This window comes from Olea europaea, unplaced genomic scaffold, assembly GCF_002742605.1.
Source record: "Olea europaea var. sylvestris unplaced genomic scaffold, O_europaea_v1 scaffold959, whole genome shotgun sequence".
Classification (NCBI taxonomy): Eukaryota; Viridiplantae; Streptophyta; class Magnoliopsida; order Lamiales; family Oleaceae; genus Olea; species Olea europaea.
Window position 1 is genome coordinate 304,390 of NW_019268088.1, and position 21,573 is coordinate 325,962.

The following is a 21,573-nucleotide window of genomic DNA, read 5'->3' on the forward strand; positions in this document are numbered from 1 at the left end:
AAATAGAGCTTAAATAGGCTCTAAGCTAAATTTTTAAAGCTATAGATTTATTGAAATGTGTCTTTTATGGATAGCAATCACACAGTGGGAAATGAGCTGAATCTGGACCAGCTCATAACGCAGCATACTTTTCTATAAATCAGGATAAAATTATTCCATCATTCTATCTGTACCAAATTTTGTACTGATTACTCACGTGAAGTGGGTCTCGATCTCATTAAAATAATACCCAAAAATGCACCACTCCTTGTATGTGAGTATTCGGTGACCCCACCCTGATAGAGCAGCAACACCGTATAATTTACCACACTCGTAACGCTTCTGCTAGTTACACATTAGGCTAGCCATATTTTTTAGCGTTAAACAAGACATGTTATGCTAATTAATGGAAAATTGATCCTAATATAATGAAAATATGGAAAGAACATCAAGAAAATCTCTATTTTTATATAATATATTCGACAATTTAAAGAATAAAAATATTTAAAATTTTTAACAAATTCTTTATATTTAGCACATAATTTTACTATTTTCAAAAAACATTTATTATTTTCAAAAACTTTCCTCAAAATTATTATATTATTTTCACCGCTGAAAATTGAAATATTTTGAATGCATTTAATTATAAAAAATTTGCAGAACCAAAAGCAATCTTTAAATTTCAATGTAATTTAAAAGTCTTTTGTAAAGAACATCTAATATTCAAAGAATCTTTTGAAGATACTCTAAAGACTTAAATGTAAAAACTCCTCAGAGCTTTTCCAAGACTAGTTGTCGTCAAAAAAATTGTTATCCTAACATAATTTTTGAACGTTAACTAAGACATATTTTGTTAATTAATAGATGACTGATCATAATGTAAAAATGATGAGGACTTAATTGAAAATATTCCTTAAAGCGTTAAAAAACCCTATTAAAAATTGAATGGACTGTTATACAAGGTACTTTTCCATTAGAAGTTTTGCTCGCATTTTTTTTTTTGGATAACACTATTTGTACATTCCGTACATTCACATGAGTAGAGCCCACTCGAATAAAATATTTGAACGAACCCCACCCCATGTGAATGTAGGACACCTTCATGTTCAAAAAATTATTTACATCAAGCAAAGCTCTTTTTTCCCCTCAAAAAATGAGACTGAAGACAAAAATTTCCTCTATAATGCTAACTATTAACAACAACAAACTTAGAAAATTTAATTATAATATAAAGTGAAATCTTAATTTTCTAGATGCAGATAGTTTCACGATAAGTGGTCTTCTTCTGGTGTATGCATTGGCAGAATAATATCAGAGAGATACACGAGTTAGTACAGCAGCCGACACAAATGTCAGTATTTATTTCAATATCAATCATGCCATACATCCAGACTCGAATCCAAATAGAATAATTGTCGACGCATGATTGAACAATTTGAAAAATTAAAACAAAAACCCCCTATTATTTCATAACACATCAGCCTATCTCTTCACTCCCCTATTTGTAGGCTAGGCTAAGTGGTTATATTCATTTCAATATACATCTTGCACCTGATTTCATTCACCCTAAATTCCAGCCCGTGTTATACTTCTATATGGAGCTTGTTGCAGGGATCCTTGTGAAACTGAACTCCCGAGGCAGGCTATCAACTACGGCATTAACCAGTCGAAAAGGAAACCTCCCATTTCGGTGTGCGTGAACAAGCCAAGATGGCTCGAAAGACCTGCTTAATGAGCTCTCCTTATGAGTGAGTTCGTAGGTCCCTTTACTTAAGAAGTGTAGTGAAGGGATTCTTCTCCTAAGAGTAGTCCGAAAACTCCAACCAGAGGAATCGAGACAGATTGAAGGAGCATACCCGTAGGAAACTCTCTGTTCTCGACAATTTCTAGATTACATAAACTAATTTTGTAACCATTCATAGAAGATGTATTGACAACCTAAAAGAGCAACAAAATTCAATTCTAAAGTGTATTGACCAGAACATAAATTTTACAATTAGCTCTAATTCTGCAAGGGAAATACAGTTTTGCTTCATGTGCCACCTTACTCTACATTGCTTCCCTCATCTTTCATAGACCCAAAAACAGTCTCTTACTATTGCTTTTTTACTAGATAAACATAAAATTTCACCATGGATATAGCAAGGTGTCGACTAGATAAATCTTAATCCACCCAGCCAAGGTCGTAAACCATGAAACATTTGAGATAAATCCTTGCACTAGATCAAGTAACAGCCTCACACTAAAACACCTAAAAATAATTATAAAAAGTAGACTAAAGATTTTATAAACAAATCAAAATAATAATAATAATAAAAAAGAAAAAAAAAAAAACTTCAAATGAACAATAAGGTCTAATATAGGAATTTCTTTTGGTGTTACACACAGATTCCAGCAGAAAATAAGTACGAAAAACTTGAAAACCATGAAGGTGTACAAAATTTTTTCCTTCTCAACATTTCAAGAAGTCCCAACAAATAAAAGTTTCATTCTGTTATGTTAAAACAGAGCTTAGCCTCATCCCAGGGTCCATTGATCTCAAACTTGTACTCTTGAATCCTAATGAGCCAATAAGGACCCACTAAATTTACAAAAACCAAAACACCCAACAATAACACAAAAAGTAATCCATGCAACCTATAAACGAAAAGCAGTGTTGCAGCCATTAACCCAAAAGAAAAACATAGATGCAAACGAAAAGAGCATTTCTTTATACAATAACTGACCAATGGAGCAAATAAGAAAATTTGCAAGGAGAATAGCACAATAGCAAAAACATGAAGCCTTGATGGAAGGCGAGAGGCAATTAAAAGTGAAGCCACGATAGAAGCATTAAGGGAGATGTTGCTTGTAAAGGTTGGATTTTCTAGAGCTCCAGGAGCTTTCACAGTGGAACCAGAGTAGTTATGCAGAAAGAGATGGAGGATGAGAAGCGAAGCTGTTAATGCCCAGATGGAATCCGAGCTTATGGACCGGGTCAATGTGTGGTAAATAGGAGACAAGACATATAAACCAGTTATAAAAAAGAAGATTTTAAGAACATAACTGAGGAGAAGATCAAAAGATAGCATTTCGGCAGTTAACAGAAAAACAAAGAATCCTGCTCCAAGAAGGATAACATCAAGAAGCATGAGAGAGTTTTCATTGAAGGTAGATCTGAGGGTGTAGGTCCAGACCAGGACCACAAGAGCAACAATGCACACGTATTGAGAGATAGAAACTGAGTCTAGCATCACCTTTAACAAGTCCCTTTTAACAACACTGGCATTCATAATCATATCTTCCAGGAAAGATTCGTCGGTGTGGTTGTCTTCAAATCCAGGCTGCATCCCTCCATAAGCAACTTTTCTCCATTTCGATCGGGTTGGAGAAGACCTCCTACCAATGCTAGCTTCCATTCTAACAGACTCTGTAGTTTAGCATGAAGCAGAAAAAGGCAATTAGGTTTCATGTGGAAAGCAAAACACAGTGATAATGAAAGCCTTCTTTCCCATAGAAAATGGAAGAAATAAAAGATGTTCATTTCAAACAAAAGAGCATTGGCATAAAATGGTTGTCCACAAAATCAGAGTAAATAATGTGAATCTGCATACCAAGACGGCAAGTCCCCCTCGTACCTAAATGTACATCTGTAGGTTATGTCAAGTAAGCCTGTGATAGGAAACCAGATAAAACAGATATACGTCGTAAGTTATGTTAGACTGGAAAGTAAATCAATCGGTGAGAGAGAAGCGTTGAAGGAGATCAATACTAAGTGCTAGATACATTAGTCATTATCTAAAAATAGCTGCCATCAATTGATATACGAAATTTGTTTCCCAAAACTATTTTTAATTTAACGTGAAATTTCCTTCTTACTCTTGACAAAATTTCTGTTTTAACGCAAGGACAAACCATCTTCTATGGTCCCATATACTTTGGAGAGATAGAGTTACACCATTTCATAGCTGCTCTTTCTATGTTCCCACCGAGTTCCCTATGGTTTAGAAATAACTCATTGGTGATTTCAAAACCTTGTCAATTATCTTTGGAGATGAAAAGATTTAACATCATTAGGCAGATCATGTTGACGGATTGGGGCAATCAATATGGTTTTAAAAGCATGAGAGAGTTATTAGGCTACTTACAAACCAAGGAGATGATAGCAGAGATCCAAAACACATAAAACTTAGGCCTTTAGACAATTTAATCTAGTTGACAAGGCCTTGATTAAGATTTGTTGTGTAAATTTTTTACTCGCTCAACCTTGGACAAGTTGTGACTCTTTAAATGACTAACATGCAATCACCTAGACATAAAAATATCCTTTCTTTCACCTCTTTCCTCATCTGTCTAAAAAATTTCACAAGAAGCATTCAATATATCTCACTAAAATGTAAAGAAAACGAAAAAAATAAAAATAAAAATAAACGAAAGGAAATCTGTACCTTGTTAATATGTGTACTTTTCTTGCGATCGTTAGTTCTTTTAGTGATTGAATTTGATTGTTCCGACCTGATTTTTCTTTCTTGAAGACTCTAAGAGGGTGTACTCGAGTTAGTAATAAAGAACATTGAAACCCTAAAGAGAAGGAAGAAACTGAAGTGCAGGGTAGGAATTTCAGGCTTTGAGTCTGTGGGGTTTGCCGCAGGGATGGAGGGTGGTGGCGACAATTTCCCAGAGTTTGGGTGGTGCCGAGATGTGAGTTTGAAGATTGGAGATTGTGGTGATATTGGGACCAACCCGATATTGTCTTCTTTTAAAATTAATATAAATTGATCTTATTATGAAGATAAAGTAAAAACTGTCTTCATTAAAAAATATTATGAAGATAAAGGAAAAAACTCATTTCTTCATTATATTTTTAAATAAATTAGTAATTAAAAAAAATGTGATCTCATTTTAAATTACGTTAATAATAATTTTGGACAAAAATTATAATTAAAGATAAAAATTTTGATCAATGAAATATTAAAATTAAGAATGTGATGAATAAACAAGTTAAAAAAATAATTCCTTTGTTAATTTCCATGGTAAGTTCAATATTTGCTACCTCAACCCCTAGTCCCCTACAATGACATGGTTAACTAAGAAACAGAGCAGGACACTAATCCGGTTCACAAATTCCTACTCATAAAAAACTTCAATACTATTCTGCTGAGAATGGCATAATTCCTGTTCCTCTCAAGTTACTTTCAAGCGGTTCATCAGTTACTAAATCTAAGGTTGCTATGTGCTCGACTCAAACTGTCCCAGAATTCTCTACATCTAAGTAAGTCGAGAAAAATCAAAGTGGTTTTGCATTCCTCCTACAAAAGCCGTATGTGAAGTTCATGATGGACACTACTGCGAGTACTGTAAAAATCCTAGGGACAAATATACCATGACTGAGTTCTACTTAGTGATCAGGTCACCTACATAAATTGATGTTGCGACAACATTGCAACCATCAAGAAACTTGCATATCCAATGTGTAACGAATGCTAAGATGATCATTTCATGAGGAATCTCCATCAATTATGAGCTATGGACGTGCAAGGGATCCACAAACAAGGAAGGTGTTAAATGAGTAGAATGATATCTAACAGGAAAGAAAAATTCAATCAAATTAACATATAAATTACATATTAATATTATATTAAACACAAATAATAAATTTAGCCCTTAGAATAAATTTTTTATCATGCTGCTTGCTTAATTTGACATGGCAACTAAAAAACTTGCTGCCCTCAAATATCCCCCAACAATAAATCCATTCCCAAGTATCACCTTCCAAAATTCTTAGGCATCAATCTTAATATGTCTGTCTAAATGCTCATCACGGTCCTAGTTATTCGCCAAGCTGATGATATTCAGCAGAATTTTTTGAGAATTTAAAAGGTCCAAATAAATGGTCCGGGCAGACATTTTTTGGATATTTCATGGCATAAATTTTAAACCATAATGATCGAGTTCCTGAAAACAAGTGGTACTGAAAACAACAAAGGCAAACTGAAAACTAGACCAGTGGTCTATCCAGGCATGGACCACGCCAAGCCCCAATAGTTACACAGAACAAATTCGTAATATTTGTACCTGCATTGCATTTAATATTGTTGCTCATTCTCTATGATACCACCCCAATACACAGCCCATTAATGTAGTTTTCAAACGAGCCAGACCACTGACTTCTCATCATGCAGAAAACATCAGCCCCAACACGGCCCTTTTTAACACCTCTATACGTGCAATGTGAAATTTTTCCTTCGTACAAAACGTAAGAAAAAAGTTCATTGGAACCCATCAACAAATGCAATACATACAATGAGAAATGCAATAACACAGTTGACAAATAACCGAGCAACAAGCATATGCAAGTTCTTAGCATATGCTAAGCACTAATCTATTGCTTTTCTTAATTTGGCTTCAGAATAAAAAGTAAGGCAGTAAAAAGTTTCAAGGGTGCCATATTAAGCACTTAATGAGAAGCGAAAATGCTCAACTCAACTCATGAGGCAGGGAAAAACTTTGCTGTTGTGACCAGAACAATTCAAACTATGAATATGCAAAAACTTCATCCCATTCATGGTGCTTCTATAAAAGTGGTCCAACTATAGACCCTTAGCCGCAGAACTATATGATAGATCAATTTTCCTTTGCTTAAATGACAGAATCCTAAAAAAATTACCTACAATTTGCATTGCCGCAAAAGACACTGGAAGATGACAGTTTAACTTTCACTTAGGTGAACAAAGAAACATACTTTTATTTCAGAGATGCAGTTCCAGCATGGAAATGGAAAACAGATCAAAATAGTACCAAACAAACTTAGAATCCAATTCGATCTGTTGAAACCTGCACCTCTCTTTACATGTCAAACAACCACTTACTTTAAAATCCAATTTTTAAGACAAGCCCTAATATTAAAAATTGAACAGGTTTTGTACAACAGCACAAACAGAATAAGCTACTAGTCTTGAATTTTTATGAGTTGGAGGGCGGATTCAGGAATTTAGGACGCATGGGCTGAAATTTATTAAATAGGCAAGTAACAACAATTCATTAATTTGCCAACAAGGCAATATGAAGTAGTGAGATTAATCTTTGAATTTTAACCTTCTCAAAATTTCAAAAATGTCACAGAATTTTAAAAAATGCATTTTTAAGCTAAGATATGATAATTTGAAAATAACAGTTTAAATAAGAACTATGACATTGAAAATATGGTGATGCTACAAAAATAATTATGATGAAAAACTTGATCAAACCATGCCAGACTGTTATTAAAATAATGGTTAAAGCAGAAGCGGAGCCAGGATATTCGTTCGGCGAGGGCACAAATTTTATCATCGCCGAACGTCGAGTTTTTGGTCATGGATTTAATGATGATAAAAATATAAAACAATATTACAACAACACTAAAAATGACACAGTTCATATATTACACTTGTTTCTTGCGAGTTTCCATACTTTGATTACTACTGGGAGTAATTCAAAATGATAGAAACAAAATCAAAATATACTGGAAGCAAAAACAAAGCAATTCACACTTCACAGGGCAATTCACATAGCAATACTATAAGCAATTCACATTCACAGGGCAATAAAATTTCACAATTTCATAGAGCAATACTATTTCCAGAATTCTCACTTCAAAATTGAAAATTCACCAAGACTGTAAGATTTAAGCAATGTTAAAAAAATATGAAAGTCCAGCCCCATTTTTTAGACTTGAGCATAAAGCAGTAAATGAAAAATTTAAAACACTCCATTGCCAAAGATACCATAAATCCTAAATTAAAATAAAAAAGGAGAACAAAACAGACCACCATCTTCTGAAAACCTCAAATTTGTGAGGAATTTCAAAACACAATAGATGCCCACATACAAGAATAATCAAGATAACAGGAAGAATCAATAGTTAAAGATGTAAAGAAGACTAAAAAAAAAAAAAATTCAAAATTCGAACTTTCTAACAAGAAAAAGAAGTGAGCGAATTTCAACAAAACCACACACAAATAAAAACATACATTTCAAGAAAAACAGAGAGAATCGAAGTGAAAGTTCAAAATAAAGCTCAATAAAAGATAAAAAAAAAAAAAAAAGCCCACCCCTTTTTTATATCAGGATCAAACTTTAGAGTCGCCGGCTTCCGAAAAATCGCCGACGTCTGCTTCTGCTGCTGCAAGTGCGTCTACGGTCTAGCCGTCTAGGGCTCGAACAGCAGGGACAGTCGGAGAGCAGGGGAGGAGGAGGTTGAGACTGCGCTGGGGAAGACGGGACTGGAAGGAGTGGGCGGCGCCGCGGAGGCTGACGCCACGGAATGGGCAACGGGTAGAATTGGGGAATGGATGGAATTGGAATGGGTTGAAATAGAGTGACGAATGGGAAAAAATCAAAAGTCATGGATCAAGTATCACAAATTAAATTTTCAGGTGATAAAGTTTCAAAATTTAAAACTCAGCTATTAACTAATTAATTAAAAATGTTTATTAATTAAATTTAATAAGATCACAATTATACAATTAAGGTCACATAAACATAATTATAAGTCACAATTTTTTTGTTGGTCACATATTATCAAATTAATTGATCATAAATTGTTTCGACTTTCGAGGTCAAAAATTAAAAAATTTGTAGGTCACAGATTATTTTGAGATCACAAATCAAAAATTTTATAGGCACATCTTATTTCATTGGTTACAAATCAAAAATTTTATAGATCACAATCTATTTCGTTTGTCACAAATTAAAAAAATTACGAATCACAGTTTATCTATCGATCACAGATTTTCAAATTCGTTGAACATAAATTATATTTCAATCAAAAGTTATCAAATTTTAAGGTCATAGTTTATCCACCACCACTGCCGCCCCCACTTGTGACCACCCTCACCAACACCACTGTCATCACCATCGTCAACCGCCTCTAGCATCGTCGATCAACACAACCACCGTCACCACCTCCACCTGCAACCACTACACAAAAATTGTCGCCAGATCAACATCGTCACCACCATCGCCAGCAGCTCCACCACATACATCACCGCTACATCCTGCTCCAACAACCACCTACCACCTCCAAATCGACCACCCCCCTTGCCTCACCACAACCAATGCCAACAACAAAAAATCGACAGTAGCCACACAACCACCACAATACCAACCAAAACAAAGACCATTACGAGCCTGCACCACACCACCAACAAAAACTATCATAACCATTGCCAACAACAGCAAAATCAACCACCACCATACAACCGCCCAAAATTGACCACCACTACCATAGCCCCCTGCACCACACCAACTGTAATACCACGTGCTTCATTCTCATAATTACTATATTCGAATAGATTATGTATGAGTAACGCCACATATGATTTACTTGATAGATGTTTGTGTTTTGTTAATGTTTATTTAGTGTGTACTTAATAAATAATTTTATTGTTATTGGGATTAATTTTAATGAAACAAAGAGTAAAACGTGTTATTTAATATGTCTACGGTTTTATAACGTACTATTATTACGAAAATTAATCTACATATGAATGGAAAAATTCAAGACTTTTTATAATAAGTAAATTTAATATTATTTAATTTAATTAATAGAAAGTCAATAATCGGGGCATTATCTCCCAATGGAGCAAATTTCAAAGAGTTTTTATTTGTAAATTTACCATATTTTATTTATCTAAGAATGAAAGTCAAGATTTTACTAATTTAAAATTCACATTGCATAAATCTTCCAATTTAATCCCTCCCAATCACTATTTATTGTTTTGACCTTTCTATAGCTAAATTATTTTTCCTATACTTCAATCCTACACCACACCAAAAGGAGACGGACGAGAGTTATCGATACTGGAAACTTCATAATTCTTCACGCTTTTCATTAATTTTGAGGTTAGCATTCTGTATTTGTTATATTCTAATTTATGATTTCCTTAATGATAAATATAAATGTTTATCATTAATTTTCTATAACATATAATTTTTAGATTAAATATTGGCCTTTTGGAGATCTATTGTGTTCAAAGAGGTGTTCTTTATCATTCTTGATATGAAATACTTATTTTCATAACTTGATGCCCAATATCTATATATAACATATAAAGAAAAATAAATATAAAAATGAATCCACGTCTCTAGGTACACGCTTTGTTAGAAATTGTTGAGATTCAATTGATATGATTTTATAAGCTGAGATTTATACAAATTATTTATTAATAATAGTTAGAACATGGAGACATTTTGGTTTATATGTGCTTACATAATCTTCTAGAATAATTAATAGTGAATATTCATGATTTATTGATATTTATTAGATGGTTAGTGTGAAATGATGAAGTAAACGAACCTTAGCACATAATCTTATTTTCACAACTTGCACGCCACAATGTTTATCGCATGCTCCCATTTAAAATTGTCTATGTAATATATTGTTATCTACGAGTTATAAATAAATATGTAAAATAATAATAATAATAATAATAATAATAATAATAATAATAATAATAATAATAATAATAATAATAATAATAATAAGGGTATTGATATTTAAGGATATGTCTGCATAGTTATATAAATTAAGTATGTCAGAATTTCATATTAAATGGTAGTGATCTAGGACTCTTCGGCAAATTCATTTTGTGGATTGCTACAAACATCTATGTCTTGTATGCTAAAACTAAATTGTTAAGGATTTCAGGTAAATAAACCTCTCACAATCTTCATGCACACGTTACATTAATAAATGTATAAAATCTGTTATTACGTGATCTTGACTATTACATTTTATGTTATTAATGATTTTTATTACATATTCATGCATGTCAATGCATCCATAAGCGTATATGAAATTTCAAGGAATAAAAAGTTCCCAAATGTCAGGAGCCAATGAATGTTTTTAAAAGATATGTATCCCAAATATTTTTATTACGAGGTGTATGTCTATGTTATGAGAGGTGTGAGTGAGAAATGGGCAGGGGAACCGGCACACCCGACCAATGTTCAATGTTAGTGTTAACCGCTTTGTTGTGCTACCAGTAAGACTTGATTAGATTCCAAATGTTAAGTTTTTAAAGAAATGAAAATAAGGGATACATATTGAAAAATGCTTTTTGTTTTAATGTAATTCATGTGCATATCATAACCATGCATTATATGCATGAGGTTTGCTCACTAGACATTAATTCATCCCACGTTATTCGTTCCCATTTTCAAATGAAGAAGAGAAGAGGATTTGAGACAACTACTTGCGGCGCGATGGACTCAGTACCGATATATGTAAACATTGACTTATTTTTAAAAAAGAAAAGTTAACATTTAATCTTATTGCTTTTTTTCAAATTTAAGTGCAAAAGTTTAAGTGCAAAAGTTTTCTACAAGTTATGTTCATAAATGAAGTTAATGATATCCATTGTATTGAAGGAAAATTTAATCGCTTCCGAATTTATGATTTTAAGAGAAAATGAAATGATAATATTTCAAAATCTAGGTATCTAGATTTGGAGGTGCTGCACCATCACATCCACCAACAATTATTGGCGTGTAAAGACGATGTTCGACAATGCCGTGCATAGAGCCACCACATCTTCTTGCGACCACAACCACCAGGTCTACCAAATAATCCCCAAATCACCGCCTCACCACCATTGCATGATACTATTGCCCATATTAACAACGTCCTCAGATTGGAAAGAGAGAAAAACCTAAAATCGTCGCAACGCTACGTTGACGGATTGCACAACTCCTTCGTCGTTGGTTGCCGGAGTTTGAATGAGTCGCTGCGTAGAAGAGAGAACAGAGAAAGGTAGAGAGGGAGAAGAAAAATGATTTAAAGTTAGGGTTTGTATTATATTGATAGCTTATTTGTGAATAATTGAAACTTCATTCCAAAATTTTGAATTGTCATCTTTAAATCCTTGGAATTAAGTAATTTCCACATCATGAATTGTAATTATGGTATTGTGCAAAGTAATGGGCTTCACTTCTTAGCTGGGCTTGGGCATTTAGAAAGTTAGAAAAAAATTGGGCCTTTGTGATGAAAAGTTCTGCCAGCATTGGACTTCATTGGGCTCTATCCAACTGTGGCAACAAACCTTGGTCCAAAGAAATAAGAAAGTTCATTCCTACATGCAAAATGGGATTATGGATTTGGACATGGGCTGTAGACATGTTCAATCGCATATATATATATATATATATATATATATATATATAAAATTAAATAAAAATATATTGTTCTAACTTCATCCACTAATATTTATTTTCATAAATTCTTTTAGACATTTTTATATTTTTTTAGAGTTCATGTTTAACTAAAATTCTATTAATAATAAAATATCATCTTCAACGGGAAAAAAAAACATATTATTAGAGTTATAATTTTTTTGTGTTATGAAAAATTGAATATTATTTTTTGTACTTTTTTAAGTATTGATTTGACAGATGAAAATATAAGAAAATTTTTAAAATAAGATTCAGTATCTGTCCAAATATTCTTACATTAAAAAGGAAATAAACTTAAAATTATCAGCTAAAACACAAACTACCAAAAAATCAACACATTATTAGAGTTATAATTCCTTTATGATATGAAAAATGAAATATTATTTTTTGTGCTTTTTAAGTATTGGTTTGACAGATGAAAATATACGAGAAATTTCAAAAGAAGTTTCAATATTTGTCCAAATAATCTTAAATCACAAAAGGAAACAAAAATTAAACACAAACAACCAAAATTCGAGCATATAAGCAAAAAAAATTATTAATATATGATTTTAGGATTGATTTGTTTAGTTGCTTGAGTAGTATATTCTTGATAGAATCCTATACATTCAAGAAAAAAGATTTGCTAACCTTTATAACCAAATATTAAAGCATCGATATGACAATATAGAAAATGAAAAGTAAGTATCAGATTAAATGTTGATAGTGATTGAATGAATGTAGTGATTTTTTAAAAAAATTTGAAATTATATTAGGAATGTATTTATATTGAGATGAATATATAAAATTTGTATGAATCTATAATATTTAAATGAATGAATTTAATAAGAAAAATATTGAAATTTGACGTGGATGAAAATAATAATTTTTTTAAATTTTAATATTTTATTAGGGAGGTATATAGAGTGGGATGCATATATAAAAACTGTGAATATAAATATCGGCACCCTTTTTTTTTTTAGGAAAATATGATTAAATATTAAAAATATTTTCCATATCAGCCAAACACTCCAAAAAAATTCATTTTTATGAAAAATAAAATGATGCAATTATGTTTTGGTTACTAATAAAAATAGACATTTCCTCTCTTGACCTAATTTAGTGCAATTTTCGTACAATCCGAAAAAAGAATTAATACTAAATATTCAGATAATAAAGAGGGTTTAGAGATTTCAGACGAATGCTCCAATTGTTGTTTACTGGATTTAAATATGTAGTGCTTAGTTAATTGGCAACATTGTAAGAAAGATGATGGTGACTGGTTGCATTGTAAGAAAGATGATGGTGACTGTTGTCGATTTTATATCCTGCAAGTGTACGGATTGTAATAAGTAATAAAGTGGACTTTTTGAGTCCGGATTATCGTTTCCCACGAGAACTATACTTTAATACTTAATTTATTAATTCTAACTTTTATTTGATGAAAATAAACAAGAACAATGATTGGTTATGATTTTGAATCTAACTATCTAACAATTCGTGGATACACACAAAAAATAATTGAGAATTCAAATAATAAATGAATACTAGGGCGGAACAATTTTACATATTGATCACCTTTAAGTATTTAATCAAGATTCATAAAATCTAAGATAGTATTCGATCAAATTCTCCTATTGAATTCAATTTACCACTCTCGAGTTCTCATTAAACCTATTTAACCACTTCAACTCCATATTTCTATGCGAATCAAATTTAGTTAAATGAAATAATAGTTTTAAGAATTTATATATAATCGCAGTAATTAATATAGATATTTCTAAACATTATATTAATTTATCGGATTTTAATATATGGTCTAAACAAAGAATCCGCATCTCTATATAATAATTATTTATGAAATCATTGAATGAATCCGCATCTCTATATAATAATTATTTATGAAATCATTGAATAACTGGCCAGAAAATTCAAAGCATTAAGAACATAATTAGAATCAATACATACGCATAAAGGAACTTGAATCTTGAATAAAAGAAATAAAGGATCACAAATAGGTTAGATTGTTCACCTTAAAATTAGATTTAGCTACTCAGTAATAAAAGAAAATAAGAAGTTATTATGGAAGACATCACAGTTTGAATAAGAATATAGAATAAGAAACTAATCTTGCATCGAGATCTTCTTCCTCTTCCAATTTATGTTTCAAAACCTGGATTGCTTGATGTTCTTCTCCCTTGAATCCTGCCTTTCAATCTCCAATTGCATGTGTTTTCCTCTTAATGAGTAGATTCAATCTCTTGGTCTTTTGTCCTTTGAATTCTCTCCTAAATTCAATCTCTTGATCTTTTGCCCATTGAATTTTCTCCTTTCTCCAATATTTTTGAGGTGTTTTTATGAATAAAAGAGGGTCTCCATGTGTGAATCCCCCAATTGTCTTCTTCAGGGTTGTATTTATCTCTTTTTCAAGTTTTGGAAGAGTTTTAGTTGAGTTGGGCTTTTAAAAAGATGAATTTCACTTGAAAACCCTATTTGACAGCAGCAAGGCACCTAGGCGCTGTGATTGGGCGCCTGAGCCCTGACTTTCGGGAAAAATCAGAAACATAGCGCCTGGGCGCTGCCATCAGTTTCGATTGCACTGCACTGTATTCAATCTTTTTATCATAACTTTTTCTTTCGATGTCCGATTGAGATGATTTAAGATGTGTTGAAAAGCTAACTCAAAGGGCTATAATTTTGCTCTTGATATCATTTTCAAATTTGATTATTTACCACGTAAAAAAGGGTTTCAATATGAGTTTGAAAATGGTATATAAATTTTTTCGGTTGGAACTTGATGTGTGATCATACTCTGATTATATTTCATCCCTTTGATGTCTTTCTTTATCCAATTGACTCTGAGCACTCTTGAATCTTCATCGTGAGGTTCGACACAACTTTTACGTATTTTCATTTTAGTCCCTAAACTTTAGACCTCTTACAATTAGCCATTTTTCTCTAATTTGTCCACTTTTGCTTATTTCCTTCAATTTCTTGTACCGTAATTGAAATTTACCTATTCAGCACCAAATGTAATAATTTAGACTATAATTTATCTGAGAAGCAACTAAATATCATCATTTTAAAGCATTGAATAAGTGTATAAAATACACTTATCAAATACTCCCAAACTTAAACATTTGTTTGTCCTCAAACAAAATTATCATCTAAATAACTACGAACACACAAACATGCAAAGGATAATTGGTTGAACAATCAAGCTTTTTACCTTTGGATTCGAGATTTTGATGTTTATTCCACAAACATGCTTCAAGTCACAATACCAAATTAATATCTACTCTTCCAGTGCGAATCAACCATGACTGTACAAGTTGTTTCGATTCTCGACCCTTTGTGGTCAAATATATCCTTACATTTCTCGTGTGATTCATACACCCGCAATGTACACTTTTTCACTCATTCCCAGTATGTAATCTAAGATTGAATATTTTATTACTACCCCTACCCTCTTGAGTTCATGTGAACGTTACTAGTTGCAAGTCAACACTTCAGTGAATAGAGATTCTCCAATTATTTGATTGCTTTGACCACCACGACTCAACTAGCTAATTATCTTTCATCAAAAGTTAAATTCCCTAAAATAAGTGTTAGGGCTCAACCAAGACGTTTAGTGCTTTGCTCTTTTCATGCACTTTCTTTTTCTATTTTTCCCAATTTTTTTTTATTCTCTCCATTAAGCTTTCTAGATGATTCATGTAGAGGCTTTAGGTCGATGATTCTCAAATTAGATCATTTTAGGGCACCGGGTTTTAAAAACCCTTACAGACTTACTGACTCGAGTCAAAAAAACTTTAAAGAGAACCAATTTTTGTTTTAAGTGCAGCACCATCTTTGATTGCCTTCTAAATGACCCCTGTAGCAAGTTTTAGACCGATGACTCCCAAGTCAGATGACTTTAGGGTACCAAATTTTAAGATACCCTTTCAGGCTTAATTACTCAAGTCATGAAGATTTCAAAGAGAAGTTTTTAGACTTCAAATGTATATACCTTGATTAGTGCATTATTGCCTTATAAATGACACCTGTAGCGTGTTTTAGATCGATGACTCCCAAGTCAGAGGACTTTAGGGTACTAGATTTTAAGATACCCTTGCAAGCTTAATTACTCGAGTCATGAAGACTTTAAAGAAAAGTTTTTAGATTTCAAATATATATGCCTTGATTAGTGCAATACCCATCACACACTTATTCAAACAAACTGACCTCCAACTAAAGACTTTCGCCTAGTTTTATTATGTTAGTTTAAGACAATCCACGCATCAGTTTTCACACATGAATCAAACTTCACATCTGCATCTTTCTACAGCTGTAAAGTCATCCTCAAAATATGCTAACTTTGGTCTAGGGATAAATAGTTTACTATGGTTTAGGTAAAGCATCTATGTCCAATTAAATTAACCTATCTAACAAATGAATTAGCTGTTTCATCACAGTGTCAAATTCAATTTTAGTGCACTTATAATATCAAGTTTTGCAAGGTTAAACTTCAATCAAGCATGCATCATATCCACAGTTCATAAATCAACACCAAATCTCAAAATAAAACGTAATTGTAAGCCAAATTGTCCAACTCACACAAAAATTTTAGGTAGGTAATTAGGTAATCAATAATTCACTTCCCCAAACTTAACTAAACATTGTCCTTAATGTTAAATTAAAGGGACAGTAGGACTTTCCTGAAATGTCAATATTGTCCATGATGTTGTGGTGTCTTGGTGTTGCATTTGATTGACTCTTCTTCCACATTCTCCCACCAGACTTGAGATTTGTCTCATTCTCTCCATGTCCATGTTGGTTTGAGTGTTCCGTGATGTTATGTTCCTGAAAAATCAAATTTGAAAAATTTAACTCATGGAACAAGGGTTACTTAGCTTAAACATTTAATAACCAACTTAATTACTCAAAGACCTATGGGTGGAAGGGGGTATGGGTGATTGATCTTGAATAAATTATAAATTAAACTATTCTAGAACTTTGAAAACAAAATCAATAAAATAAAATAAAAGCTTAGGCTGCCTTCCAAAAAGCGCTTCTTTAAAGTCATTAGCTTTACTTGTTGCCAAGATTGATTACGGTGGCTCGAAACAAATTATTTCATCCTTGCACTTTGTGCAATTCTCGTTTATGCACCCTTCCTTGGTTTTTCATATTTTGATATTTCCCTTTTTATCCCTACAAAGAAGTCCACCAAAATTTGATTTTCTTTTCTGGCAACCTCATTGATTAGGTGGCTTTTCTTCATCTACCTTATAACAACTTTTGATGTTGAGGGTTGCTCATATTGGGTGTAGTTATTGAATATCTCTTGTTTGTCCTCCACGTCAAATATTAGCTCACATTTTTCCATGTCAATCAAGGTTCGTCCCGTCGCTAAGAATGGCAGACCCAGTATAATTGGAATGTCTCGATCTTTTGGTATGTCCAACACAATGAAGTCCGCTAGAAATATTAAATTTTTTGCTTTTATGAGTACATCCCCAACTTTGTCACGTGGCTTTGAAATTGTTTTATCAGCTAGTTGCTGCGTTATTGATGTTGGTCTGACTTTACCTAATCCAAATTTCCCATAAACAGAATACGACATTAGGTTGATACTAGCACCTGTGTCACACAATGCATTAATTGAACAGGAATTTCCAATTGAAATTGGTAAAGTAAAACTATTTGGATCGTTCAATTTGGAAGGCAATTTGCTTAGAACTCTTGCACTACTTTCCTCAATTAATCATACAGTTTCAAACTCCAGAAGCTTTCCTTTCTTTGTCAACATCTCTTTCAAAAATTTTGCGTAGATTGGAATTTGCAGTATCGCATTAACAAATGGAACATTGATCTGAAGCTTTCTGAGAATATCGAGAAAATTTTCATAACTTGTGTCTTTTTTGTTCTTCTTAAGCCCTCAAGGAAAAGGAATATAAGGCATGTAAGCTTTGCCCGGACTTAGTGCTTTGGCAGCTAATGTCTTTGTACTTTCTCTATTTTTAGTTGCGATTGGTGCAGATTTTTCTACTACTGTAGCTTCATTGTTCACTTTCTGGTTATCTTTTCTTTTAGGTCTCTCTATAGTAATCTCTAGCGATTGTATCTTACTCTTTGTATTTATGACATGAATATTTTGCTCCGTCGACTTCTTTCAAAGTCTTTGGAAAAAGGAAGTAGGGATACATATGATTTAACTTTCACGGAGGCCCTGGGTGGAGTCCACTACTTTAATTGCCATCAGCTGATCCTTAGGATTTATCATTGTATTGCATGGCAATGTCCCTTGTAGGTGTTCTGCAAGTTATTGCGCTATTTGACCAATTTGTGTTTCTAGTTTCTTGATGGTGCCTATTGATTTTGAAAGTTTGTATCAATTTGTTGGAACATTTTGTCCGTCTTCTGCACATATTGTTGAAACATCTTCGCCAAACTTGGTCTTCTTTCTTAGCGGAAATTGTTCCCATATGAGTTGAAATTATGGGAGCCATTTTGAATAAAATTTACTTGTTCCTCCGAAGAAGCAAGCATCAAGCAATTTTTTGTAGCATGATTTTTCCCACAATTCTCACAAGTTGAACTAGCCATCACTGCATTTGCTCCACGTGTTTGCAATTTTACAAGTATTTCCACCTGCTTTATTAAAGCATCAATATGTGCATTTGTGGAAGTCATGTTGTCTTATTCATATATTCCAACTGCTTTTGGTGGTACCAATAGTTCTGATGAGAACAATGAACGTGGGGTGGCAATTAACTCAAACAGGTCTTAGGTTTGTTGCACTGATTTTCCTATAATTGACCCACCAACAGAGACATCTACTTGAGATTTTGACAGCGGTGTAAGTCCGGTGTAGAAGTATTACACTTGATTGCCTATAGTAATCTCATGGTTTGGACACTTTCTCATCAGCTCATTAAATCTGTTCCATGCTTCATGGTAGCTTTCTCCATCTTTCTGTTGAAATGTTTGAATCTCTAATCTGATTTTAGCTACTTTTGTCAGTGGGAAGAATTTGTTGAAAAATTTTCTAGTAAGTTCTTTCCATGTAATAACACTCCCATGAGGCTCCGCATCTAACCATTCCAATGCAGCATCTCTTAGTGTAAATGAGAATAATCGCAATTTATTAGCATCTTCATTAACTCCCAAAGCATGGAAGTTTTGACAGTTCCTGAGAAATCTGGAGATATTAATGTTCGAATTTTCATGAGGTAACCCATAAAATTGGAGAGTGTTGTTCATCAAGTTAATCCAATATGGCTTGATCTGAAAATTATTAACCCCAAAATTTGGATACACAATGCTGGAGCACGTGGGTGCTGATATAGGTGTCAGAACATTTAGACTGGCAAATCTCCTTCATTTATTTCTATTTGCTCATGCTGCTGTTCTTGTGATACCGCTGCTTTTGTAGCCACTTGTGCAATTGGCTGAATAGGAATAAGAATATGTTGATTATCAGTCATTTGATATTGTTGTTTTTGTTTGTGTTATTTGCCTTTTTGTTTGAAAGTATGTTCTATTTCTGAATCAAACGGTTTAAGATCATCGTCTTGGATATGGAGCATAAAACGAACACCTTTTTTCTGTAAATAAAAGAAAATAAATAAATCAAATAACTGTTAAAAATAAAATAAATTAAAACTAAAATTAATAGTAATAGTACCCGATAACGGCACCACAAACTTGTCGATTTTATATCCCGCAAGTGCACGGATCGTAACAAGTAGTAAAGTCGACATTTTGAGTCCGAATTATAATTTTCCATGAGGATTATACTTTAATACTCAATTTATTATTTCTAACTTCTATTTGATGAAAATAAACAAGAATAATGATTTGTTATGATTTTGAATCTAACTACCTAACAATACGTGGATACACATAGAGAATGACTGAGAATTCAAGTAATAAATGGATATTAGGGTGAAACAATTTCACCTATTGATTACCTTTAAGTCATAAATCAAGATTCATAAAATCTAAGGTACTGTTCGGTCGAATTCTCCTATTGTATTCAATTTACCACTCTCGAGTTTTCATTGAGCCTATTTAACCACTTCAACTCCATATCTCTATGCGAATCAAACTTAGTTAAACGAAATAATAGTTCTAAGAATTCATTTATGACCGCAGTAATTAATATAGATATCTCTATATATTATATTAATTTACCGGATTTTAATATGTGGTCTAAATAAAGAATCCGCATCTCTACGTGATTATTTTTCACAAAATCATTGAATAATTGGCCAGAAAATTCAAAGCACAGAGAACATGATTAGAATCAATACATATGCATAGATGAACTTGAATAAAAAAAATAAAGAATCACAAATTGGTTACACTGTTCACCTTAAAATTAGATTTAGCTACTCATAGTAATGAAAGAAAAATAATAAGTTATTATGGAAGACATCATCGGATTTTGAATAAGAATATAGAATAAGAAATCAATCTTGTACCAAGATCTTCTTCCTCTTTCAATTTATGCTTCCAAACTTGGATTGCTTGATGTTTTTCTCCCTTGAATCCAATCCTGCCTTACAATCTCCAATTGCATGTGTTTTCCTCATAATGAGTAGATTCAATCTCTTGATCTTTTGCCCCTATGAATTCTCCCTCCAATATTTTTAAGGTGTTTTTATGAATAAAAGAGGCTCCCCATATGTGAATCCCCCCAATTGTCTTCTCCAGGATTTTATTTCTCTCTTTTTCAAGTTTTGGAAGTGTTTTAGTTGAGTTGGACTTTTAAAAAAATGAATTTCACTTGAAAACTCTATTTGGCGGCAGCGAGGCGCCTAGGCTGTGCGATTGATTGGGCTCCTGAGCGCTAACTTTCAGGAAAAAATCTGAAACATAGAGCCTGGGCGCTGCCTTCAGGTTCGATTGCACTGTACAACATTCAATCTTTTTATCATAACTTTTTTCTTGCAATATTGACATTGTTCTAGTGTATTGCTAAGTTCCAATCCTGAGACACGGCAAGCTATTAAGCCATGTTTGTTTAACTCTGAGTCACTGCATTGTTTGAGGACAAACAATAGTTTAAGTTTGGGGAATTTGATAAGTGTGTTTTTACACACTTAGTTGGTTCATAAACATGACTTAAACATGGATAAAATGGTTGAATTGTGATTTAATCCAGTTAAATTCATGCATTGTAGGTAATTCAATGAAAATTGTGGAATTCAGGAGAAAAGAGCCGAAGAAGGACCAAAACGCAACAATTTGATAGTTCGAGGACCAAAGGTACAAATATTGAAAAGTTGAGCTAAATGTAAAACGAGAGTGAAAACATGCCAAGTATGAGCTCAATGACAAAGCAAAACAAATGGAAGAAGAAAATATTGAAGAGGGACTGAAATGAAGACAATTGAAAGTTGGAGGACTAAAGCGCAAATACTCAAAAGATGTGCCGAA

General features: G+C 32.8%; 2 protein-coding genes across 7 annotated transcripts; both read right to left on the reverse strand.

Moving 5' to 3' along the window:
* Positions 1-2,314: 2,314 nt before the first annotated feature.
* On the reverse strand, positions 2,315-8,335 carry LOC111392679 (phosphatidylinositol N-acetylglucosaminyltransferase subunit C). 6 transcript variants are annotated; one of them, XM_023018065.1, is made up of 4 exons: positions 6,034-8,040; positions 4,407-4,496; positions 3,573-3,630; positions 2,315-3,388 (listed from the first exon to the last, which is right to left on the reverse strand). In XM_023018065.1, the coding sequence occupies exon 4, from the start codon at positions 3,375-3,377 to the stop codon at positions 2,466-2,468; it is 912 nt and encodes a 303-aa protein (XP_022873833.1). In that variant the 5' UTR covers positions 3,378-3,388; positions 3,573-3,630; positions 4,407-4,496; positions 6,034-8,040; the 3' UTR covers positions 2,315-2,465. The 6 variants fall into 6 exon arrangements, with proteins under 6 accessions (XP_022873833.1, XP_022873834.1, XP_022873830.1 ...); XM_023018066.1 differs by lacking the exons at positions 4,407-4,496; positions 6,034-8,040 and adding an exon at positions 8,049-8,335; XM_023018062.1 differs by lacking the exons at positions 3,573-3,630; positions 4,407-4,496 and adding an exon at positions 8,049-8,335 and having other exon boundaries at positions 6,034-6,201.
* A 521-nt stretch (positions 8,336-8,856) lies between these two features.
* LOC111392667 lies at positions 8,857-17,752 on the reverse strand. The gene is made up of 4 exons (XM_023018044.1): positions 17,415-17,752; positions 16,923-16,989; positions 9,046-9,126; positions 8,857-8,907 (listed from the first exon to the last, which is right to left on the reverse strand). Exons 1-4 carry the CDS (start codon positions 17,750-17,752, stop codon positions 8,857-8,859), a joined length of 537 nt encoding a protein of 178 aa, XP_022873812.1.
* Between the last annotated feature and the right edge of the window lie 3,821 nt (positions 17,753-21,573).

Coding starts and splice junctions, on each gene's coding strand:
- LOC111392667 (XM_023018044.1), bottom strand. CDS start 17,752: ATGTCGTATTCTGTTTATGGGAAATTTGGATTAGGTAAAGTCAGACCA. Junction 16,990..17,414: donor ACATCAAAAGTTGTTATAAG/GTAGATGAAGAA, acceptor TTGATTTTTCAG/GAACATAACATCACGGAACA. Junction 8,908..9,045: donor TGTTGTTGGCATTGGTTGTG/GTGAGGCAAGGG, acceptor TAGTGGTTGCAG/GTGGAGGTGGTGACGGTGGT.
- LOC111392679 (XM_023018062.1), bottom strand. CDS start 6,061: ATGAGCAACAATATTAAATGCAATGCAG. Junction 3,389..6,033: donor CAATATTAAATGCAATGCAG/GTACAAATATTA, acceptor GCTAAACTACAG/AGTCTGTTAGAATGGAAGCT.